The sequence below is a fragment of the Phallusia mammillata genome, chromosome 2 (assembly GCF_965637545.1).
Source record: "Phallusia mammillata chromosome 2, kaPhaMamm4.hap1.1, whole genome shotgun sequence".
In the NCBI taxonomy this organism is placed as follows: domain Eukaryota; kingdom Metazoa; phylum Chordata; class Ascidiacea; order Phlebobranchia; family Ascidiidae; genus Phallusia; species Phallusia mammillata.
The window spans coordinates 8,912,764-8,934,355 of NC_137253.1; the positions used below are offsets into that span (position 1 = coordinate 8,912,764).

General features: G+C 37.2%; 3 protein-coding genes across 3 annotated transcripts; 2 read left to right on the forward strand and 1 right to left on the reverse strand.

The window, feature by feature from the left end:
• The first annotated feature begins 92 nt into the window (after positions 1–92).
• Positions 93–11,722, forward strand: LOC145213844 (ribosome-releasing factor 2, mitochondrial-like). The gene is made up of 13 exons (XM_080082254.1): positions 93–438; positions 884–1,060; positions 1,527–1,714; positions 2,048–2,233; positions 5,303–5,535; positions 6,007–6,147; positions 6,481–6,671; positions 7,146–7,235; positions 7,686–7,898; positions 9,280–9,456; positions 10,194–10,360; positions 10,789–10,920; positions 11,027–11,722. The coding sequence occupies exons 1-13, from the start codon at positions 246–248 to the stop codon at positions 11,162–11,164; spliced, it is 2,226 nt and encodes a 741-aa protein (XP_079938380.1). The 5' UTR covers positions 93–245; the 3' UTR covers positions 11,165–11,722.
• Positions 11,723–12,500: 778 nt separating this feature from the next.
• Positions 12,501–15,702, reverse strand: LOC145212924 (uncharacterized). The gene is made up of 3 exons (XM_080081170.1): positions 15,459–15,702; positions 13,967–14,259; positions 12,501–13,579 (listed from the first exon to the last, which is right to left on the reverse strand). Exons 1-3 carry the CDS (start codon positions 15,609–15,611, stop codon positions 12,577–12,579), a joined length of 1,449 nt encoding a protein of 482 aa, XP_079937296.1. The 5' UTR covers positions 15,612–15,702; the 3' UTR covers positions 12,501–12,576.
• A 1,998-nt stretch (positions 15,703–17,700) lies between these two features.
• Positions 17,701–20,267, forward strand: LOC145214862 (zinc finger protein 711-like). The gene has a single exon (XM_080083470.1). It carries the CDS (start codon positions 17,930–17,932, stop codon positions 18,770–18,772), a length of 843 nt encoding a protein of 280 aa, XP_079939596.1. The 5' UTR covers positions 17,701–17,929; the 3' UTR covers positions 18,773–20,267.
• Positions 20,268–21,592: the final 1,325 nt, after the last annotated feature.

Sequence of the window (21,592 nt, forward strand, 5' to 3'; positions counted from 1 at the left end):
TAAAGAAAGTAATGAAAAATGAATCAATAATGAGAATTGAAAGCAACTAAAATTCGATGAATGAGCGCAGCGTGAAGCGACGCATGTGGTGCCCATTCTGTTGGTTGATGGTAGTCAAATAGCTGTAATGCTGTATAGTGTTCTTTGCAAATAGTCAATCAACAGTTTACAGGAGATAGACGACTAGACGTGAATCAAAATGTTAAGTATAATACTAATTTAGTTACTCAGTAACACCACGAATCATGTGGCAAAGGCTTCTTCGAGGTGTTTGTAGTATTAGTTGTAAACCCATTGCACAAAGATGGTTTACCAAACAAATCCGTTTAGCAAGTTCCGATATTCGAAATATTGGAATCATGGCTCATATCGACGCCGGAAAAACGACCACAACTGAACGAATGTTGTTCTATTCTGGGTATATTAAGAGAATGGGAGGTGGGCTTATGATTATTATGTTTAGTTGTGCATGCAAATAAGGTTGCTCTTTAACTGAAGATATTGCTATTTTGTATCAAATCTATGTTAACTTAAAATTATGGAGTATATTAATCAAATTCAAATATAGACCAGAAAATACAAAATTATTATTACACATAAAAGCAACTGAAAAAATCAATCTATCAAACTTAAGTTCAATCAAGCTCCATGGCTCTGAATCTGCGTACAGGACCAACCAATTATACTGGGTACAATGCAAGTGATAAACTGGACCAGGCAATACTTCGTGCTATACTTCCAAAAATTAAAAACAACTTGCACATGTAGCTGCATTATTCTGCAAACTTGATCAAGCTTAAGTTTAACAAAAAAACGGTGTTTAAAACATATCAATAATAGAGAGCCAAATGCTGCTTACCAATTCTTTGTGATTAATGTACAGACATTGATGCTGGAAACACTGTGATGGACTACCTAGATAGTGAGAGAGCTAGAGGAATTACGGTACAAAGTGCAGCAATATCTTTTAACTGGGATGATTGTTTGATCAATCTTATTGACACACCAGGCCATGTTGATTTTACTATTGAGGTTGAAAGATCACTTCGAGTACTCGATGGTAAAAATTGTACTGAAAGATTTTATTTTTAGGATCATTATATTGGTGTTCATATTTTGGCGTTGAAACAAATAAAACAGTGATTGATTGATTGTGTAACACACGCACTGTTTATTTATCTTTGGACAAAAAAACTGTCTTGAACTTATGTGCAAATTGTTAGATTTTTTTGACTTGATTTTGGCAAAATGGTACAAATTGTTGCCTTCTACAATTATTATTTACTTTAATGCTTTCTTTAATGCAGTTTGCAGCAGCAGAAACATTAAAATAGATAGTAAAAAATCCAAGACACATAAAAATTTTATTTGATATTGTATGAAATTAAAAAAAAAAACGATGGAAAATTTGGTTAAATGTTTATCTGAAAATAGCTTTCACTGCTTTATGTGTCTTGGATTTTTAAATTTGTCATACCTAAATACAGAAGCACATCAAATTTATTTAATTAACACTGTACATGTAGGAGCTGTGGCTGTTTTTGATGCTTCGAGGGGTGTGGAAGCCCAAACACGTACTGTTTGGAGACAAGCTAATCGAAATAATGTTCCTCGAATTGCTTTCCTTAATAAAATGGACAAGGAAGGAGCAAACTTTGCAGCATCTGTAAAATCAATACAAAGCCAACTGAAGGCAAAAACACTTCTTTTACAGGTAGTTGATTAAGCAACATAGGCTTAGTCAAAGTGCATTCATAACATATTAATTTCTGTGTTTACTTGGTTAATAAACAAACACCAATACACAGCACTACTTTAAAGTTATGTTGGATCAATCTTATATATATATAATATATTTGTACCAGTTGATTTAAATACAATGCCTTGGTATCAAATGCAAATACCTTGTTTCTAAAGTCAATTACAACAAAATCTTTGATGATCCTCTCTATGTGTTTTACACCCTTTAACTGTTAAACAAAAACAATCAGCCCTAACATATGAACACAGTTTTTTCTCACCAAGGAAAATACACTTGATTCTGCAGGTACCACTAGTTAAGGAAGATCAGTTTTGTGGTGTCCTGGATCTTATCAATATGAAGAAAATTGAATGGGATATGAATATGACAGTATCTAATTCTGGAGGAAGAGACTTTGTTCATAATGCACTTCAGCCAAATGATAATGAGTGGAGCTTGTGTATGAAAGCCCGAGAAAGTGTAATAGAACAGGTAAGCCTACTTAATACTTAAAACCCCTTGTACAATTTTAGTCTGTACTAGGGTTTGATGTCAAAATTTTAAATATGGGTTTAGTAATTCTATTTTTTTATGCTTTTGTTTTAAGCGACATATTTTACTCTCTTTCACTCTAGCATTATTAATTAGGGGGCAGTAACTTTGGTTTGACATGTTATGCTTTTGTGTGCAAACATGCTTTGTGGTTTTTCAATTAACATACCTGGCCATTGTTTTATGTTTGTTTCTGCCTGAAAGCAATATGGGAACATAAAAATGTATTATTACGTCCGTTTTGCTTAAGTGTTAGCTGTGTATTAATGTGATGCCACTTGATTTATGTAAATGGTGCTATCTTCATGTTCCAGGGAACCATTAAATTGTATGGATAAAAAACCAAATTCCAATGTTTTTACTGGCATCAGACCATTAAAAGTGTATTTTGTTTGGTAAACGAAATTATTGTATTCTTGTTCTTTTATGAAATTTAGAAATGATATTATACTATGCAGTGAGAAAAAAATTATTAGAATCAGAGGAATAAGGTTAAATGAGTGGCAGATATATGTTCATTGAAGTGCGTATGACTGCAATTCACCATATCAACTTAACGCAAGAGACAGCACCTCACCAAAAATATGTGGTCACACTTTTATGTTAATATGTTTATTATGGGTCCCCTTCCCTGAAGGGGACACATTTTGATTTTACTCGATTTCTTTTTTTTTTTTTCTTCTCTAAAGTTTGTCCACCCTCTTTTGCCATTAAATGTTTGATGGATTTGGATGAAACTTTCACAGATAGTAGATAACCCCAGTATTTACCCCGTTAGCCCCCAAAACGTTAAATGTTGTTGTAGCGCACCACAAACGTTAGTTTTCTGTGGTGTTATAAAGGCAACCACATATGTTACTTGTGTGTGTGTGGGCTGTGTAATGAAGGTGTTTGTAGATAGCAGTCAGGGGGTGGTTCATAGCCTTATGAGGTCACAAGTCATTAGGGTTGTTGATTAAAACTTCCCCTAGTGGTCAAAATTTAAAACATTGGCTGATTTGAATGAAATTTTACAGAACTGTTGACTGGGTATTGCAGTTTTTATATTTTAAACATTGGGGTGAAGAACCCCTTCAGTTAACCCACTATCCCCCTAAACGGGTGAGTTTTTTAAAGAGGGTTGGAGTTGGCTGAAATTCGGTTAGCTTGTAGAATATGCCATTTATAGGAGCTGATTGTTGTGTTTTACTTCTTTAGAACATTAATTGTTTTAAAATAGGTAAATAACTTTATACAATGTCTGAATTGAATCCGGTTTGTATAGTTTTCACTCTACATAGCATGATTATTATGGGTCCCCTTCCCTGAAGGGGACACATATTGATTTTACTCAAAATGTTTTTGTTTTTTTTCTTTTTTTTTCTTATTTTTCTTCTACCCAAAGTTTGTCCGACTCGTTTTTCCATCAAATCCTTGATGGATTTGGATGAAATTTACACAGATGGTAGATGTAGTTATGTAGATGTGCATCCCACTTTGTTTTTGTTGATAACCCCAGTATTTACCCCGCTAGCCCCCTAAAATGGGTATTTTTCCCCCGAAGTTTGTCCGACTCGTTTTTCCATCAAATGTTGGATGAATTTGGCTGAAATTTACACAGATGGTAGATGTAGTTATGCAGATGTGCATCCCACTTTGTTTTTGTTGATAACTCCAGTATTTATCTCGCTAGCCCCCTAAAATAGGTATTTTCCCCCGAAGTTTGTCCGACTCGTTTTTCTATCAAATGTTTGATGGATTTGGCTGAAATTTACACAGATGGTAGATGTAGTTATGTAGATGTGCATCCCACTTTGTTTTTGTTGATAACCCCAGTATTTACCCCGCTAGCCCCCTAAAATGTTTTTTCCCCCTGAAGTTTGTCCGACTCGTTTTGCCATCAAATGCTTGATGGATGTGGCTGAAACTTATACAGATGGTAGATATAGTTATGTAGATGTGCATTCCACTTTGTTTTTGTTGATAACCCCAGTATTTACCTCGCTAGCCCCCTAAAATGGGTATTTTCCCCCGAAGTTTGTCCGACTCGTTTTTCTATCAAATGCTTGATGGATGTGACTGAAACTTATACAGATGGTAGATATAGTTATGCAGATGTGCGTCCCACTTTTTTTGTCCGGATAACCCTAGTATTTACCCTGCTAGCCCCCTAAAAGGGGTGAGTTTATAAACAATGTCAGAATTGGCTAAAATTTGGATAGCTTGTAAAGTATGCCAATTATCGTTATTGCGCCATTGCAGTTCGGGGGTTGTTAACAGCCCTTTGACGTCAGAAACATTAACGGTTGTTGCTCAAAACACCTCTAGTGGTTGAAATTTTAAACGTTGGCAGATTGGACTGAAATTTTGCAGTACTATTGATTGAGTCATTGTGGTTTCCTACTTTTAAGTTTGTGTGTGTTGAACCTCAATTAGTTATCCTACTAGCCCCCTAAAATGAGTTTTTTTAATTAAAATAGTTTTTACTCCATATAGCATATTTAGATATGCACAGTACCAATCACTGTGTTTGTCTTCGCAATACCAAACTTACTCATTGTTATCTATTGAATTGCATTATTTTCAACTTTGCATGTGTGGGGACCCATGAGTTTTTGCCTGCAGAAACAACCAAGGTTATAAAAGATAATGGCTAATATGGGACCCAATACAAAATAAGCATAGGAAATATATTTATGTTTTAAAATAGATCATAGTGTATGTGCAAGGGCAATATGTGCTAAGCCACCCTTCTAGTTTAAGTCCATTACTGATCACAGTGATTTACCCTAAAACCTCTTGAAATCTCTTGAAATGCAGTATTTACAATTTTGCATGTGTGGGGACCCATGAGTTTCGGCCTGCAGAAACAACTAACATTTTAAATGACTGTGGCTAATATGGGACCCAATGTAAAATAAGTGTAGGAATTGTATTACCATTTTATAATAGATTATAGTGTATGTGCAATGACAAAATGTGCTAAGCCACCCTTCTAGTTTATTTACTGAAATCTTTTCATGTTAATAGCTTGCAGAGTTGTATGACGAAGTTGCTAATGAATGGTTGGACGGGCCGACTGCCGGAGAAGTAAAACTCTTTCCAGCTGAAATACTGAAAACGTGGATCCGCAAAGCGACTATCGACAATCATGTGGTTCCAGTACTATGTGGAACATCCCTGAAAAATATTGGGGTTCAACCACTTCTAGATGCTGTTGTTAACTTTTTACCTCATCCTACTGATATTATTCACCCTTTCATGTAAGTCTAAGCTATGTTATCATGTGCAAACTATTAGAATGTTAAATTTAGCATTTTAGACTTTAACTAAACTAAGAGATAAGATTTTTTTACTTGCCAGTGTTTTATACCCTGGCCTAATGGAAGACATATGATTCTTATTAATCACACATTTAATTTAATTAGAAATACGTTTCATTCTAACCTGTAGTCTATCATCAGTTAATATAGTTTTGTCGTAATTGCATATTTCAGTAAGAGCTGTTGCTAGAACACAAAATCATCTGATGCAGTTTTATTTACATTAAAACATGTGTTACAGCACCAAACTATTAATACAGACTGCCACAATTGAGTCAAACAAGAATTGTATTGCAATCAAAGTCATTTTTTTAGTTTGTTTGAATTTCTTTCTGTGTGGCTATAATGTGCTAGTAATGCAGTGCTACATGGACATTGAAGCAGGATTTTAGCCAACATTTTGTATTACAGGAATTACTATAGCAACAATCTAGTGGCGATGGCGTTTAAAATTATCCATGACAAGCGCTATGGAGCTCTTGTATTTGTTCGAGTTTACAGCGGAAAGTTAAAAGAAAAAAGCAAGCTGTATAACCCAAATAAATCTTGTCGGTGAGTAGCACGATTAAAATTTGGAAGATCACCTTTTCTTATAAACCTGTGGTTTCCTACCAGGATGACACTGCTTTACTTGGTACTATGTTGCATTAAGAGGTTGCCCCCTAATTGGCATTTCATTTATAAATATTGTTCATACCAGGGCTTCTCTATTACTATGTCAGCGACACAAAATTGATATTAAAATACATTCGCTAAAATATGTTGCAAAATTGGATAAAGGGGGTCAAACAAATACAGATTAATATAATAATTAGCAAAGTTGCGCTAAACACACTTATTTCACAAAATATCACCCCACTCATTTTTCCCCTTTTGGTGTTCCAGTGAGTCGGTGTCGAGTGTTTTGGCGGTGTACGCGGATGAATACCAGGAGGTTGGTGAGATTCCGCAGGGCTCAATAGGTATTGTTTGTGGATTGAAGCAAACTGTTACTGGGGACACTATAGTGGAATCCGAATCAGCTTATGATGAAGCAAAGTTGAAAGCAGAGAAACACCATGACGACCGCAACACCGGTAAGAACCAGAATTATATATTTTTGGTGGAAAATCGACACTTTTAATTGCCAAATACATGACCTAAATTTGACTGTAGATTTTATTCTCTTCTTGCTAAATATACTTTTTTCCTACCCATCTGTTGTTTTGCGTTTATTCGTACCTTTTCTGGTAAGGTTTCAACCTTTGTTCGTCAATCTGCAATCTCGTTAAAAACGAATACAAAGTAATAAATATCGAAGCATAATGCATGCAGTTGTAGGAATAAAGGTATTCAGCGAAGGCTTGCAAAATAAAATTGTCGTTCGATGTGTTAGTGAAGGCAAAAATACTGCATTCACCGAAAAGATGTACTTTAACGAAAAAAGCAGACAAATAAATATATATGTTTGCACAAGCGTTGTGCTTCGAAAAGTAAACAGAGACATGTCATTTCGTCGACTAAATGTTGAATATATGATAGATCAAGTAACTAACAGTTTTTTTGTGCAGATTCTTCTCCCGCAGTCCTAGCAGCTGTTCCTATTCCCGAACCAGTCTTTTTTCGTTCCATTCTCGCAGATTCCATGAAGTATGAGGAACGTAAGTGAAAGTCGCTTTGCTGTTTTCACGAATAGTAATTTACTGCACTTGTTTTTTTTTTTACTTTGCTACACTGTATACACGTTTCTCGTTTATTACATTGCAACTTTTTTTTGTACATTAAATGACATAAACGCACAACAATATTTTTGTATATATTACTTTTACAAAAAAGTTCCAATAGTACGGCCCTTTACTAACGTAGAGACAATGTTTTTTGCTCCGAACATTTAAAGCTTTTATGGTGCAACGTGCGTGAAAAAGGTTGCGGAGCAATGCCCTATTTAAATCGTGTACAAATCCGAACAAAACGTAGTTTTACTAAAAAATGTCCTCACAAAATCTATAGAACAGAACGGTATTTGTGCTACAATGTTGATAAATCCTCAGTTATCTGTCCTTCTGTTGCTGTGTCATAGTAAATCACTTGATGTAATGTTATTTTCATAGCACTTGAGAAAGCGCTGGCAATGATATCAAGAGAAGACCCGTCAATCGGTGTGAAAGCTAACGACCATGGCGGCTTCTTGTTGTGTGGAATGGGCGAATTGCACCTCGACATTGTAGTTGACCGAATTCGCAAGGAATTGGGCATAAAAGCTCTAATTGGTGAAGTCCGAGTTGCATACAGGGAAATCCCCACTTGTAGGACCACAGTTGAAGGTAGCTTAGCCTTTACCATTGTGTATACCTCACTACCCGAATGTTATGTATTATTTAATTAAATTCTAACTAAGGACTATACAGTACTGTAGTTTGATTCAGTCAGAATGACTTGACTACCAAAGTCCGCAAATGCAACAATAGCGTTAAATCGTATTTTTTAGAATACTATTGTTTTCCCTTTTTATATACAGAAATATTATATCCAATTTATTTTTGTGATTTGTTGGTGCTTGTACTATCATCATAAGCTGCTAGAAAAGGGCGTCTTAATATATTTACTGTGCCGCTAACTTTCTTACTACGTTTTAGAAATGACTAGAAATTTTTGCTTGCAAACATGATACATATTACAAAACGGCACACGTCACCGTCTATTTTGAGCAGCCTACCATGACTTATAACCAGGCTTGCCATTGACATGGACCCCAAAAAAGAACAACGGATTTTTTTTGTATCAAACGAAACAAACTTTTTTAAACAAATCTTTGCGTTTATACGAGCTATGACATATTACATGCCATATTTTTGGCCAGTTGCGGTATGTCCCATCAACTCCTTATTCGTAGAAAATACTTCAGGCATCTCACGACAGTTCAGATCTAGGTTTACTTTTACTTGTTGCAGGGAATTGACTTGTAATTGTTGAAAATAAGGACTCAAGTCAAAAGCAAGGACAGTCCTTAGATGAAAGGACAATATTTTTTTCTCAGATATTGTTCTTCCAAATTAGAACAAATCTTAGAAATAAGGACGAAATGGCAACCCTGCTTAAAACCCTTGCATACGTGTGATCAAAGGCGCCGAGTTTTACAAAAATGCAAGCTTGCGGACGTAAAATATGCGTACAACCACAAGAACTTAAATTCAAAGCCCAAAAACTTTCCGTAGAATGCTACGTTCGTCAAAATCGGAAGAAAACGATATGTTTAAAACAATATTTAGCGGCAGTTGCAACACGTTGCTGTTAGGTTTGTCATTGGTTTCGCAACGTTTAAAAAAAATTCGTCAAGTTGTTGCTTCTTCATATCACCTGAGATAACCATTTGTTACAACACGTTTGCATTGTACACAATAATGGTCAAACATTCACTGGCAGACAATCTGTGTTTGACGTCGTAAACAAGGCACTAACCAAAACAGGTTGCAGTTTTAAGCCACGTTTTTTGGCTGTATCGCCAGCACGCTAGTTTGAAAGCAAAATTATTCCCAATTTTCTTCAGATTTAACGATGTTTTTTTACAAAACCGCTACAAACTATCCAAAATTTTCACGGTGGCCGCCACCGTGCTTTACAAACTCGAGGTGGCGGCGCAAACCCCCACCGCCTACTCGGCGCCTATGCATGTGATCAAACAGTCAAAACTGTTATTTTGGACAGAAACTTTTGAAAGAAACATACAAGGAAGAAAACACGATGTTGCAGTTTCACTTCAGGTAAACCCTGTTGATGAAAACCGAATCATATCTGACGTAAAGTCATTTGGCACAACAACCGGTGTTTCCCCCCAAGCGTTACAAGCTGCAGCCATTGGAATTCACCAGGAATGCCAACGAGGTAACCAGTAAACATTGTACGGAGACTATTAAATTAGCATTTGTTAATTTGGCGTGCTGTACGCTGTTGTTGAATTTAGCATCTCAATCTCCTCTATGATTTTTTTCTTTGTTTGAAAACCGTGTTTTTTTAACTTCAAGTTGGGGCAGCTAAACAGACTTAATTCGTTTTTATCACGGCACACTTTAAAAACTAAATCACGCTTTCATAGAAATTGATTTTTTGGACAAAACTAGTAACAAACAAAGCGTTGCCATGCGCACCTGCATTTCCTGATCAAGTCGGTATACGATGATATTGTTTCTCTTTGCTAAAATGATTTGTTTGCGACATCATTGGCATCTCTCACAGTGGCTGGTTGAAAAACATCGTTTTAACTAAAATGTACAAAGCCTCAATCCTGCCTTTTTATCAAGAGTAGCACACGACAGATAGTGCCACAATTAGTCAATTGGTGCCCTCCTGCTGGGCAAAACCATTACAGTAATAGGATTAATGCAGGTTGAAGTGTGCACTTTTGGCTTTATTCCGTAAGCGTTTTGAACTAACCTAAAAAAGTAACAATCCGTCATTACTCTTTACCGCGATGCAAATCGTCATGGACAGCGAAAAATCGTCACTCAGAATTTTTTTGTTTGAAAAATTGATTATGTTGACTATTTATGCCCAAAACTGTTTTGGTCTTTTTTTACATAATAAAAAATTACTTCCAAATGAATTTTTATTTTGTTATTCAGGTTCAAGATATGGTTTTCCTATTATGGGAGCAAAAATGAAGTTACTTGGATTGACAGTAAAACGAAATTGCCCTCTCGGACTTGTTACGTCTGCTGCAGCAAAATGTACACGTACCGCATTGCTACAAGCAGACTGTCAACTAGTCGAACCTGTAATGAATATTGAGGTAATTGGTAAGGTCTCTTGCTTTCATGATGTTGTCTTGCAAAGTTTGTTGGGTCTAATCCAGCCATTTTTACTGCGCAAGAACAAATGCGATATTCGTTTAAACCCAATAGGTCCCCAAAGGATTAATTCAAACCAATTTAAAATAAGATTAAAGCAAGTGAACTGTTTACAATCCTAAATGATTCAAGCCAGTTGGTATAGTCTGGGTTTGTATTATTAACCTGGGTTAAAAATAAAAGGCAAAGGAGAATCACTTACTATTAGATCATTTCGACTTAAACAGATTGTGACGGTGCAACATTTTTTCGTACTTTCTTGTTTGGTAAGATGTGATATAATTCACTTCAATATGTTTGTGCCTTGACGCTAAGTCTTTTTAACCCAATTTTGTTTCAAAAAAAACTGTTTTTCGTAAAATTGTTTTAGGTCACAACTACGGAATCCCAATTAAGCCCAATTTTAGCCGAACTTACGAAACGGCATGCTACCATAAAAGATGTTTACACCACTGACCAAATAACAACCATATCTGCCAGTGCTGCGGTCGCTGAAATTAAGGTAAACTCTTTTACGGACTATTGTAATTTGTTATAATTTCAAGGTTTTTCAAAACGTCGATAGGTAAATGCTTAAACTTTTGTGTTTCCCACAATACCTCGTGCAGGATTTTGCATCAGCGCTCCGAAGCGTCACTTCCGGAAACGTCGACCTACATCTACAAGTTTCCGGTTATCAAAATGTTCCACAAGAGAGACAACATGAAATTGAAAACAGTTTATCAGGCGGAATCAGTTATTCGTGATGACACTGGCATTGTTAAATCGATAGTGTTAATGGGGCTAGTAGCGGTCCTTGTGGAACACCTATAGGGAAAAGGTGGTCACAACTTCAAAGTAGAAGTCGGCTTTTAAGTGGTTTAAAAAAATGCTATTCCGTTAGGGCAGGGGTGGCCAAACTTTTTTACCAGAGGGCCAAATTTGCAACTGTCTTGCCACTGGAGGGCCGGATTAAATGAGATTTGCGTAAAATTTGTCGTAACTGGTTGCCATCTTTATTAAAATATATATTATTGTAGTAGAATAACAATAAATAACACCATATTGTTTACACTTGTATTTAATAAAAGGTTTATATATCAATGAGATAAATGCAACTGTCCACAATTTTGAACAAGCCTTTAAATTTTGAACAGGAAAAAAACCAGGCAAGGTGTTTGGCGGGCCGGATGAAACAGGACTGGGGGCCGGATGCGGCCCGCGGGCCGTAGTTTGGCCACCACTGCGTTAGGGATTTGATTCGCTTGCTAACGCTGTTAAGCGTACTGTTTTCTTTTTTTAACAAGTTGGTTCATATACTTGAAGCAAGTCACCTTATTTTTGTCTATGCACAGATTATTAAGGTGTTTGGTTTATTCACTCTAAAATTTAAGAGGTTGACACAATAGCAATAGAAAGAAAGTAAGATTTCACTGGCAAGTTGAGCACAACACCATAATCAACTACGTTGCACTTCTGTATTAAACCACAGTAAGTATTTAAATATTTTGTGGACTTCTTTAATACATGCACAAAGGCAGAATATTTGAAACACTGTAATTTATTAACGGGGACGGTTTCCCTAAGGCAAGCAGCAAGTTGTACGAACTGTCTACCGCAGTTCCATTTGCTCTACTTCTACTTAACCAGCCTGCGCAGTGCGGTTTATACTACGGGAGATTAGAGTTTTAAAAAGCGATGTTTTCTTCGCTGCAACGTACTCCTGTTGCCTTCATGTGAACTTTTTCTGTCGAAGTGAGACGGCAGATCAGCGGTGTTTGTGGCGACTGTGGTCGTACATGGACGAGCTCTTAAAAAAGCAAGGCAATGAAAGTTAACTCGTTGCCATAGGGAAACCGACCGGGCTTTTGAGCAACGTAGAGATACAAATACAAAAAATAAAAAGTATGATCTATGTATACAAAAAACAGGGTGGTTTACCCTTTGTTAATGAATTGGTATTTTTTGCTGGTACATTGCTTTTGTCTTGTTTTAGACATTTCATAACATACAAAAGCAAGTATTAGGCAAGATCCCAATACTGATAAGCCCCTTTGGGCTACTCTAAATTAGTAATCAAATTAGAACAACGTTTTTCCTGAATTCAGTGCAACAAAGCGGTTATTTAACTTATTCGTTGTTTACAAGAACAACATATACTGTTATAAAATCCCAGAAACTACTGTCTAGGTGTAGACATTGCGCCCCAGTATCTATCTTCGGCTTCGACAGCAAACACAGTATCGGGCGTCCCTGTTCGGTGCCTCCCCACTTTCGCTACTCGTGCCGAGGACATCAACATAACCTGGTCATGGGTGGGTTTTTCCCCAAGCTGAGATCGTGTGCCGCTTGGAGGCTTTGGTGTGCTGCTCTTAGGCAAGGTTGAAGGTTGCGGAAAGGTGTATTTGATAGAGCGAGTATCACTTACTGCGCCGTGGTTGATCTTTCTGCGCGGTTGAAGATGTGGACGTCTTCCTTTGCCTCCAGTGGATTGGGAGCTGTACAAGTGAATCCCAGGAACTGCCCTCTTGGCCATGATTGGTGGCAATGGCAGCTGGTCGCGTGGTGAACTAAACGGGTTCGGTGCGTTGGTCAAAGAACTGCGCCTTGCTCCTCCGCCCCGCGCAGCATACGGGAAGTAACTTTGCTGTGTGAAGTCCTGACTTGGCTGCCATACTGGAATCTGACGCGGCGGCTGTGGATTAATTGTATGCGTCGGTTGGTGCTGCTCCGGAATAAACACTGAAGATTCAGGATAAGCCGTTGGCTGCTGAAACTGCGGAGTTTCGTTAATATTGCTTAATCTGTTCGGTGCAATGTAGCCATTGTGGCTCGGTATTTCAGTATTGTGCGCTGGTGCCATGGGAAACACACTAGTGGTTGTCGGTTGTAAATAAGACGATAATGGCTGTGGTGAAGCTTGCATTACTTGAGGCTGAGCAACATTATGATCGGTTGTGTATATTGAGGGTGCGCGTGGTGACGTCATAATGACGTCAGGCACGTAGGATGCTTGGTTAGGATTGTAGCTGTTGATTTGTGGGGGCTGCTGTTGTTGTTGCTGATAGATGGGTGAGTTTTGGAAAAAGTCGACGTCCACAGAAATCATCTGCGCGTTTTTGCCGCTGGGGGCATGCTCGTCCAAGTCACGTGCCAGGGTTCGAATTTGAGATTCCAAGTACCTTTAAGGATCAAGTATGATACATTTAACAATAAAAGTTCAAAATAAATTGCAAAAATACGGTCAGTTAATTGTTTTTTTAAACAAACAAAAGGCTTCACAAAGTAAGCAATTTTCGAAACAAGTCCATCAGCTTGTAAACATTATGAAATAAAAAGTTTTGCAGCTTGTCAACATATTTGAAAAGTAGGATATGTAAGCTACTTGCATCAGTTGTACTCTTACCTACTGCAAACAATGTGTCAAATGCCAATTTTGTATGCATTGACAGGCAAACAATATCGAGTTGTCTCAAACATTTTGTGGGGGAAAAGGAAATCGAACAACTGGGTTATAGGTTAATTGTACTTAATTTATTTTGCAATTACTGTGTTCTTACTCATCTTACCTGCAGCAAATTGAAATGACTCCCTTGACTTGCAGAAACTTGGCAGCAGCCAGGACGTCGTGAACCGCCGTCGAATCCAACTGGAGCTTGGAGGTGTACATAAAATCCAAAATGGCACGGAAGCTGTCAGCAGTGACGTGACGCAGAAATACTCCGTCGTTATCGTTGGACAAAAGACCTTTGAAATATGTGCTGCTGGACGACAGAACGCATTTGTGTGCAGTGAAACGTTGGTGCTCGACCAGAACTGTTATGTCACAAAATTCTCCGTTGGATCTTTGACGGTTCAGTGCCTGAAGATAAATGTGTTTGAGATGTGTATGCTTCAAATATTGTGACTTAAGTTTCAACTTAATGGCATCATAAAAACTTATTTGTCGAACCCCACCTTTCCCAGACACAGGTGGGTAGTTTTGGGGGCCCACTCGACTAACATTCCCCCTCAGACGTGGTACCTACTCTGCGCCAAACTGAGTTTCTTGTGAGCTCCTGTTACTTAGCGCTTCATAATACGGTGTAGCTGCAGCGAATTTTGCCATTTTGCAGACCTTCCACTTTTGCGCTCCATAACGTTTTAACATTGGGAAGTTACTCACGGCTGATCGGCAAACCCGGCTTTGTCACTCTCAACTATAATTGAAACTGTTTAAGAGGACACACCAGGGATGTTAAATTTACTAGTTTTGGGATCAAGCAAGCAGTAATACTAGTCACACCATGCCTAGACGTTAGCGTTTGTGAACAATAAGGTGTCGTAAATTTGTAACGAATAAAATTACTAAATCGTTAGCAGAAAAGTCGTATTGCTACAAATTATTAAGGTTATGAATACAATTGTCAATCACAATTTGCAGTATAAGTCAACATCATTTTGCGATTAGAAGCATAAACCATCATACTCGAGTCAAACTTAACATATTTCGCAAAAAACCTTCACTTAAGTAGTGTTCACTTAAGTACCGAGTTTCTATAATGAGACATGTTAAAGGATTCAAATCCAATCGCGTCTTTTAGTTTATGGCATAAATCGCTGGATGTTTGCCATTTTAAAAGTGTGCAAATATGATTGACATGTTGCGACAATGTCATTGTTTTATCATGAGCAATTGAGAGCTTTTATCAGTTAAAGTGGAACCAATTGTCAAGGTTATGAAGTGGGTTTGTAAATTTGTGGTTTCTTTCGCCTAATCCGGATTTGTCACGTAATAAAATGCATCATACCAAAAGAAACACTTTCAGACGATATAGTTTAAAACTATAAGTACCGTTTTCGTGCTACGCTGATCTTTTGATAAAAGCATGAAATGGTTTAACGGTTTACTTTACATATTAAGCACTTAACATATCTTTAAATGTCCCACAAATACCTTACTGACGTTCAGAACTGCATATAAAATGCAAGAGGTTTATTAGGCCAGCTCCTGGAGATATTGGTGTGCGCATTTAGTGTCACAAAATGGGGCTGCGGGGCAAATAAAATTTAAACAAATACCTGAAGAACATTTTCACTATGTGAAGGAATTCGAAAGGTTCTTTGTTTTGTTCCTCCAGCGCCGTTACAGCCCCGATGCCCGGCCGATTTATCGGCCGTGTCGCTTTCGTCGCTGGAACTTGTTGAATTACTACCCCGGTCGGACATTTTCATTCTTTTTGATCAATTCTGTTTGTTCAGTTAATCTTGTCAGTCGACTTTGTAATAATAACTAGGCAGCAAAATATGTTTTGACAATTTGACTAATTTTCAATTTGTTTGTTTTTTTCTTCTAAAAAGATTTAAAAATTATCAGATCGGTTTTTGCTACTTTTTACAAAATTTCAAAAAACGGTAAATTTGTTTAATTCTCTTTTTCGCTTGCTATTTCAGATTGGTGAAGGCATTGCTTTGCACCCGAGCATTATCAGTGTGCGGTATAAGCTGAACAGCGAAAAAACAACAGCAAACAGAACGCCAAAAGCATTCGACCAATCGGCTGTCAATTTTATTAAATCCTCCCACTTTCTTGTCTATTCCCTTGCTATGTAATATAGTGCAAAATCAGTAGAATGAAATGCACAACGCAAGGATTCCTTATGTACACAAGACACGGCTTTTAAAAGTAGATTTAATAAAACCAAAATCCTTAACAATTTGTTTGTTTTATCGATTTCTGTTCACCAAAATGTTGACAAAACACATACTGTTATGTTCGGAAATCGATAATTTTGGCTTTTTGCTGCTAACCTAGCACTTGAAAATAACGCTAAATCACTTCTAACAAGATTTGGTTACAACTTTTCAGTATGTTGACAAACCACTGTCATAAAATAACTTCGTCGATAACAAAATATTGCGTTTGGTAAAAATGTTCGAGGGCATTTTATAACATGACACGAAATTTGTCTGAGTGCTCTTAGTCACAACTTGAAACGCTTCAGCAAATTAGTCAAGTTGCTTGGTCTATCGATTAATTCCACTTGTCAGTGGTTATTAAATTCGCCTGTTGTGTACAGGGATATTCGGTTATAGACTAGACCAGAATTTATCAAAACTTTTGTTTTTTCCATAATAAAGGGTTAAAGGTTTTTATGCTGATTATGTGATACACTTTTAACATTTGTCCTGGTAAAAAATTTGCATATCTGTTTTTTTCTGTAGCTATATGTCCCTGAAACATATTATCTTAACCCACCCTTTTGACAATCCACAAAATCTGCTACCTGGTAACTGTACCGATAAAAAACACATTTAAAATGGCTTGGGTATATCAGTCGTGGTGTGTAGATTTTAAATGTCCGAGTGACTGTCTGGCCTTTTACTTGAATATAAGAGGGTCCAAAACCACTTTGAAATCGGGAGCAAAAAGCCCACCACGAAGAGAAACATACGCCGAAAAGCGTGAATTGATTTTTAGCCTGTTTTATTTAACATTAAGCCCGAACCCCAACAGAAATGGTGCCCAGACTTTCTTATCCACAAAGGCAGAAGTCATGTGTTCATTTCACTTCGCAAGCGTCCAGCAATAATGCAAATGCGCTTTCGCCAAGTTTCGTCACCACAAGTAGCTTCGTTGCTTTGTTAGTGTTATTTTTGTTTGGGGCTAACATGCATTTTCACACAGCAGATTAAGCTGTTATACATGAAGGTTTATTCTTCAAATAGCACAATATCGGTTGTTTTTATTCAAATCAACCCAAAATATGCACAGACATTGAAATATTAGCATGATGTAGTAAATACTGGCATTTGTGCTAGGTTATGTTTTTAACGGTTATGGCGTGGTTATATAAATAACAAACCATACGTTACGCCAATGTGTATTGCAGAATTGGAACAGAAGGAAATACCAGGCTGAAATTAATCAGTGCGGTTTTATACATCTTCCGGATAAAAGCTTAGAATGTACACAGGTGCTTCTTCGATTGGCTCTTTAGGCTCACAATTCCTATCACAAAAACAACGAGCAATCACTTCATAGGACAAAGCATACTGTTAATGCAAGTAAACATCAGAACACAAAATCACATCTACATCCTAATTAACTGCGACAGGAAATAATTCAAAGTCCACAACATGATTTCGCAACACATTTCAATTAGGTTACTGCACATTTAGACTTCCTTACGAGTTTTAAGTTTTTGAGAAGCAATCTTGGTTAACGAGTCATTGTTTGTTTTGGATTTGTGCTGCAATGCAGTCTTTGGTGTTAAGAAGTTTCTTATCAATTAGTTAACACCTTATTCAGATAGGGTGCTCATTACTTTAGCTTGGAATCCAGTGTTAGAACAAAAGGTGTGATTTCTTTCCCAAACCTTCTTTCTTTGCAAGAACTTTTGTTGGGGAAAATTTTTTGGCTACACCAGGTGCTGTTAGAAAGCTGTGCTGTGGGTCCTAGTATTCGCAGTGTTTTCACGTTTGGAGTGACATCGCACCCTCTGACGTGTGATTTTTGCTCACTGGGTGTGACTGATTGTTTGTCAATAACAATGCAGGAAAATGAACCAGAGATTGTGGAAAGAGTTCAATCGATTAGTTCGAAGAAACTTACCAGGTGCCCAGTTTGCGAGAAGGAATTTGTCAAAGAAACTGAACTGAAATTTCATGTCGAAAATGTTCACCAGCAGTGGAAGCCGTATAGCTGTGTTGTTTGTGACAAGACATTCCGCCTTGAAGAGGACCGCAATTCACACATGTTGACTCATGCCGACAACAGAAACTACAGGTGCAATATTTGTGAAAAAGAATTTAGACAATCTTCTCATTTGTCCACTCACATGCTGATACATACTGAAAGCAATAACGATAGTATTGATGTGTCCGAATTCGGATTTGGCTTTGAAAAAGATGAAGATGCACAGATGAAGAAACCAAAGCGAACTGTTTGCAAGTGCGAAGTATGTGAAAAAGTTTTTGAAACAAAAGCAATACTGAATTTTCACACGAAAACTGTGCATAAAGCCAAGAAGAAACACCAATGTAGTGTTTGCGAAAAAGAATGCAAAAACAAAACCACTCTTGATCGACACATGACAGAACATGACATACAGGAGTACAAATGCAAGTACTGCGAAAAGAAATATACATCAAAGGCAAAAGTCAAGTCACATATTCGGTACGCCCACATGCTTTCTTGGGACGTTTTTTGTCCAGAATGCAATGCTTGTTTCAAAAGGCAAGGTGACTTATCCAAGCATATTCGTATACATGCGACGGTAAAGCCTTTTTCATGTGAGTTTTGCGAAAGACAATTCGCGCAGAAAGTCAATCGAGACCGCCATATTTTAGAAGTTCATCCAACAAAAAGATTTGACACAACACAACAACAATAACTTGTTGAATTCGTAACTAAAGTCCAGTGTTCTACGGGTTGGTATTGTTAAGGACGAGCCACAGCAAATGTGAATAGTTTGTTTTGATACCGTATTGTACCAACCCAGAAATCAATCAGAAAAAACGAAGATTTTGAATCTCAGAAATCAACAACATCTGCTGGACGTCCTTACCACGGTCCTTTTAATGCTTAAATGTCTGTCGCATTTTAACCGGTGGACTGAAGTTTTATCATTGCTTTGGTGCCAGTCAGCAACTGAACAATCGCGTTTATCACTGTTTTGTATCTGATAAAAACGATTGTGTTTAGTAGTATGTTAATACGTTGAAGAAGCCGTCTGAAATGTAATGTCTTTTCGTTGGTTACCTTATACTAAAATTGTTTTTTTTCGCGAGGATCGAACCCAGGGTCGATCAAGTTTTTATTTCATGTCTGTATTTGGGTCAGGGGTTCAGGACACAGTCGGCTACGTTGGAGACTAATTTGGCACCAAACAAACAGTTTGTAAGACATGTAGCATTTTAGGTTTGAACAGATAGACCAACGCGTTTCTTACCCGTCATTATAGTCGTTTTGTTTACTTTATCACGTATCGAAACTGCTCATAGTGTTTGCTTTGAAGTGCTATTGTTTTACATTGACCTTGCTTGGTCCTTTTAACATCCAAAATAAAAATTCGAAAGCGTCCCAGAAATAAACCAATGGTTTTGAAGTAATTCACGAGAAACGGAATTTCTTGGTGTTATTACATATAAATTCGCATTTCTGTGAGCTACTGTCAGATATCAGCTTTAGGTTTTCATGGAAAGTCATTTTAGCCAATATTATTCGTTTTTGTGTTTTATCCAATCTTTAGCATTCCTTAAATGGATTTACGTTTTGTGCTTTATTGTACAAATCGAAAACCGAGGCTGCATTAAAAAAATACTTTTCTTTTGTTCAATTGTTATAGTTATATTTAAAAAATTAAACGCTGGCAAAATTAGTGGACACATTAGAAAACATTGGTTACAGCAAAGCAGAATTGATTTATTCTGCATAGCTTATGTTAGAATGCCCGATCTCCACGTTCATTTCTGGTCTCCGAATCCCGTTATGGTTGTTTCTTGTTGCCGCCATTTCAAGAGCCAGTTGCTTTTTCATGCGTTTTTCCATTTCAGTCTTCACTTTCTTGCCATGTTTCCTCAGACAACAGCAGACCACGCAAGTAGCAACTAGGGCACAAGCTGAAAACATAGTTTATCAATTGGCAACGTAAAAGTTATAAACGCTTCTCCAGTTTTGCCTATGATTATATGGTCACTTGTAATTGGCGTTTCCAGGATATTTATTTGGCAGGTAACAGGGGTTGTGACTTTATATCATTTAAAACACACAATGTGCTATTTACCAGTAACTAGTTTGTTTATTTATTTTATCCAAAAAATGTTATTGTTGTTATTGATAAACGTTTTTTCTTTTCTTTTTAACATAGCAAATTATAACATTACCAACTGGACAATTTGACAAATCTTTTCATATCACTTCTAATTATGTCTCACCTAGAAAATGAGTAGAACAAATACAGCTGTGAGAATTTTGAACAACTTCAGTTGATTGTCAACGTCTGTCAAAAAACATGCAGATGTAATAAAATAAATGCATCAGTTTTCCACATTCTGATACCAACCACTTAGCAGAACAAGCTTGTTCCAAAACGAACCAAACAAAATAACTGAATCAAAATTGATTACCTGACGTTGTAACGCTAGTAGTAGTAGAAGTTACAGATGTGGATGTTGTAGTTGTTGTAATGGGTTGTGGTGTGGAAGTTTCGTTTGAAGTTACTAGTTGTATTGTAAGTTTTGGTGTAGGTTCAACATATGGAGCCACGAAAGCGTTTATCATTGCTACATTTGAGGTGGGGCTCACATTACCCGAGTCGTCGTAAGCACGTAGAGCAAACCAGACGCTGAAATGGTACAAACAAGAAATTCTTCCTTCTACATTGACTTGAAATTCGGTTCATTTCATTTTGTACAGTGATATAACGCTTAGGTGTATAACACTTTGTATTTAAGCTGCAGACATTGCACGCTGATTCGACCTACAACGTCTCATCACAGCAGCTGCTGACAAGACATCGGCCGTATTGGCTAGTTTAAACCCTTGGTATCTGTACCTTAGTGCATTCCTGTCAACTGGGACGGCAATTAATTCCACAACCATTGTTTCATCGCTTCCGTCTGATTTGGGATTCAAAACATCTCCTTGCATTGCCATGGCGCTGGTAACCAGAATGCCTCCTTCAAAGTTGTTTGTCACCCCGCAGACACGGCTCTGACTGATATTAGAATTAGAGCTGGCACAAATCACTTTTACACACAAAAATGTGCGCACACCAAGTCTTTATAATTTTGACATAACAAGTAATTTGCCAATAGGCGTTGAAAAATTGCCTACTCCTGTTTTCGTGCAATGGCGTCACTATATGTTTTTAATTCAACCCAAGAAGAAAAAAAATTACCACCAAGTAACCATAAGTAATCCCAAAGGTAATATCAGATTGGCTTTTCGGTTTTGATTGATGCTTTAGCATGGTACTCCTAATTATAATCGGAATGTTGATAGGGTACAAGTATGTTAATATAATGGCTCGTTTTTACCAAGCAGAAATATTGGTTACAGCGTGTCTATGTGTATGTGAATAAATCTTTCGTAAAGGTCGTGTGGGCTACGAATTATGGTCGTGACCTTAATGGTTGTGCATAGAATTGTCAATATGTTTGCAGTAAAAATTAACAGCCTTTTGCGATTAGAACATACCCAAGTCAAACTT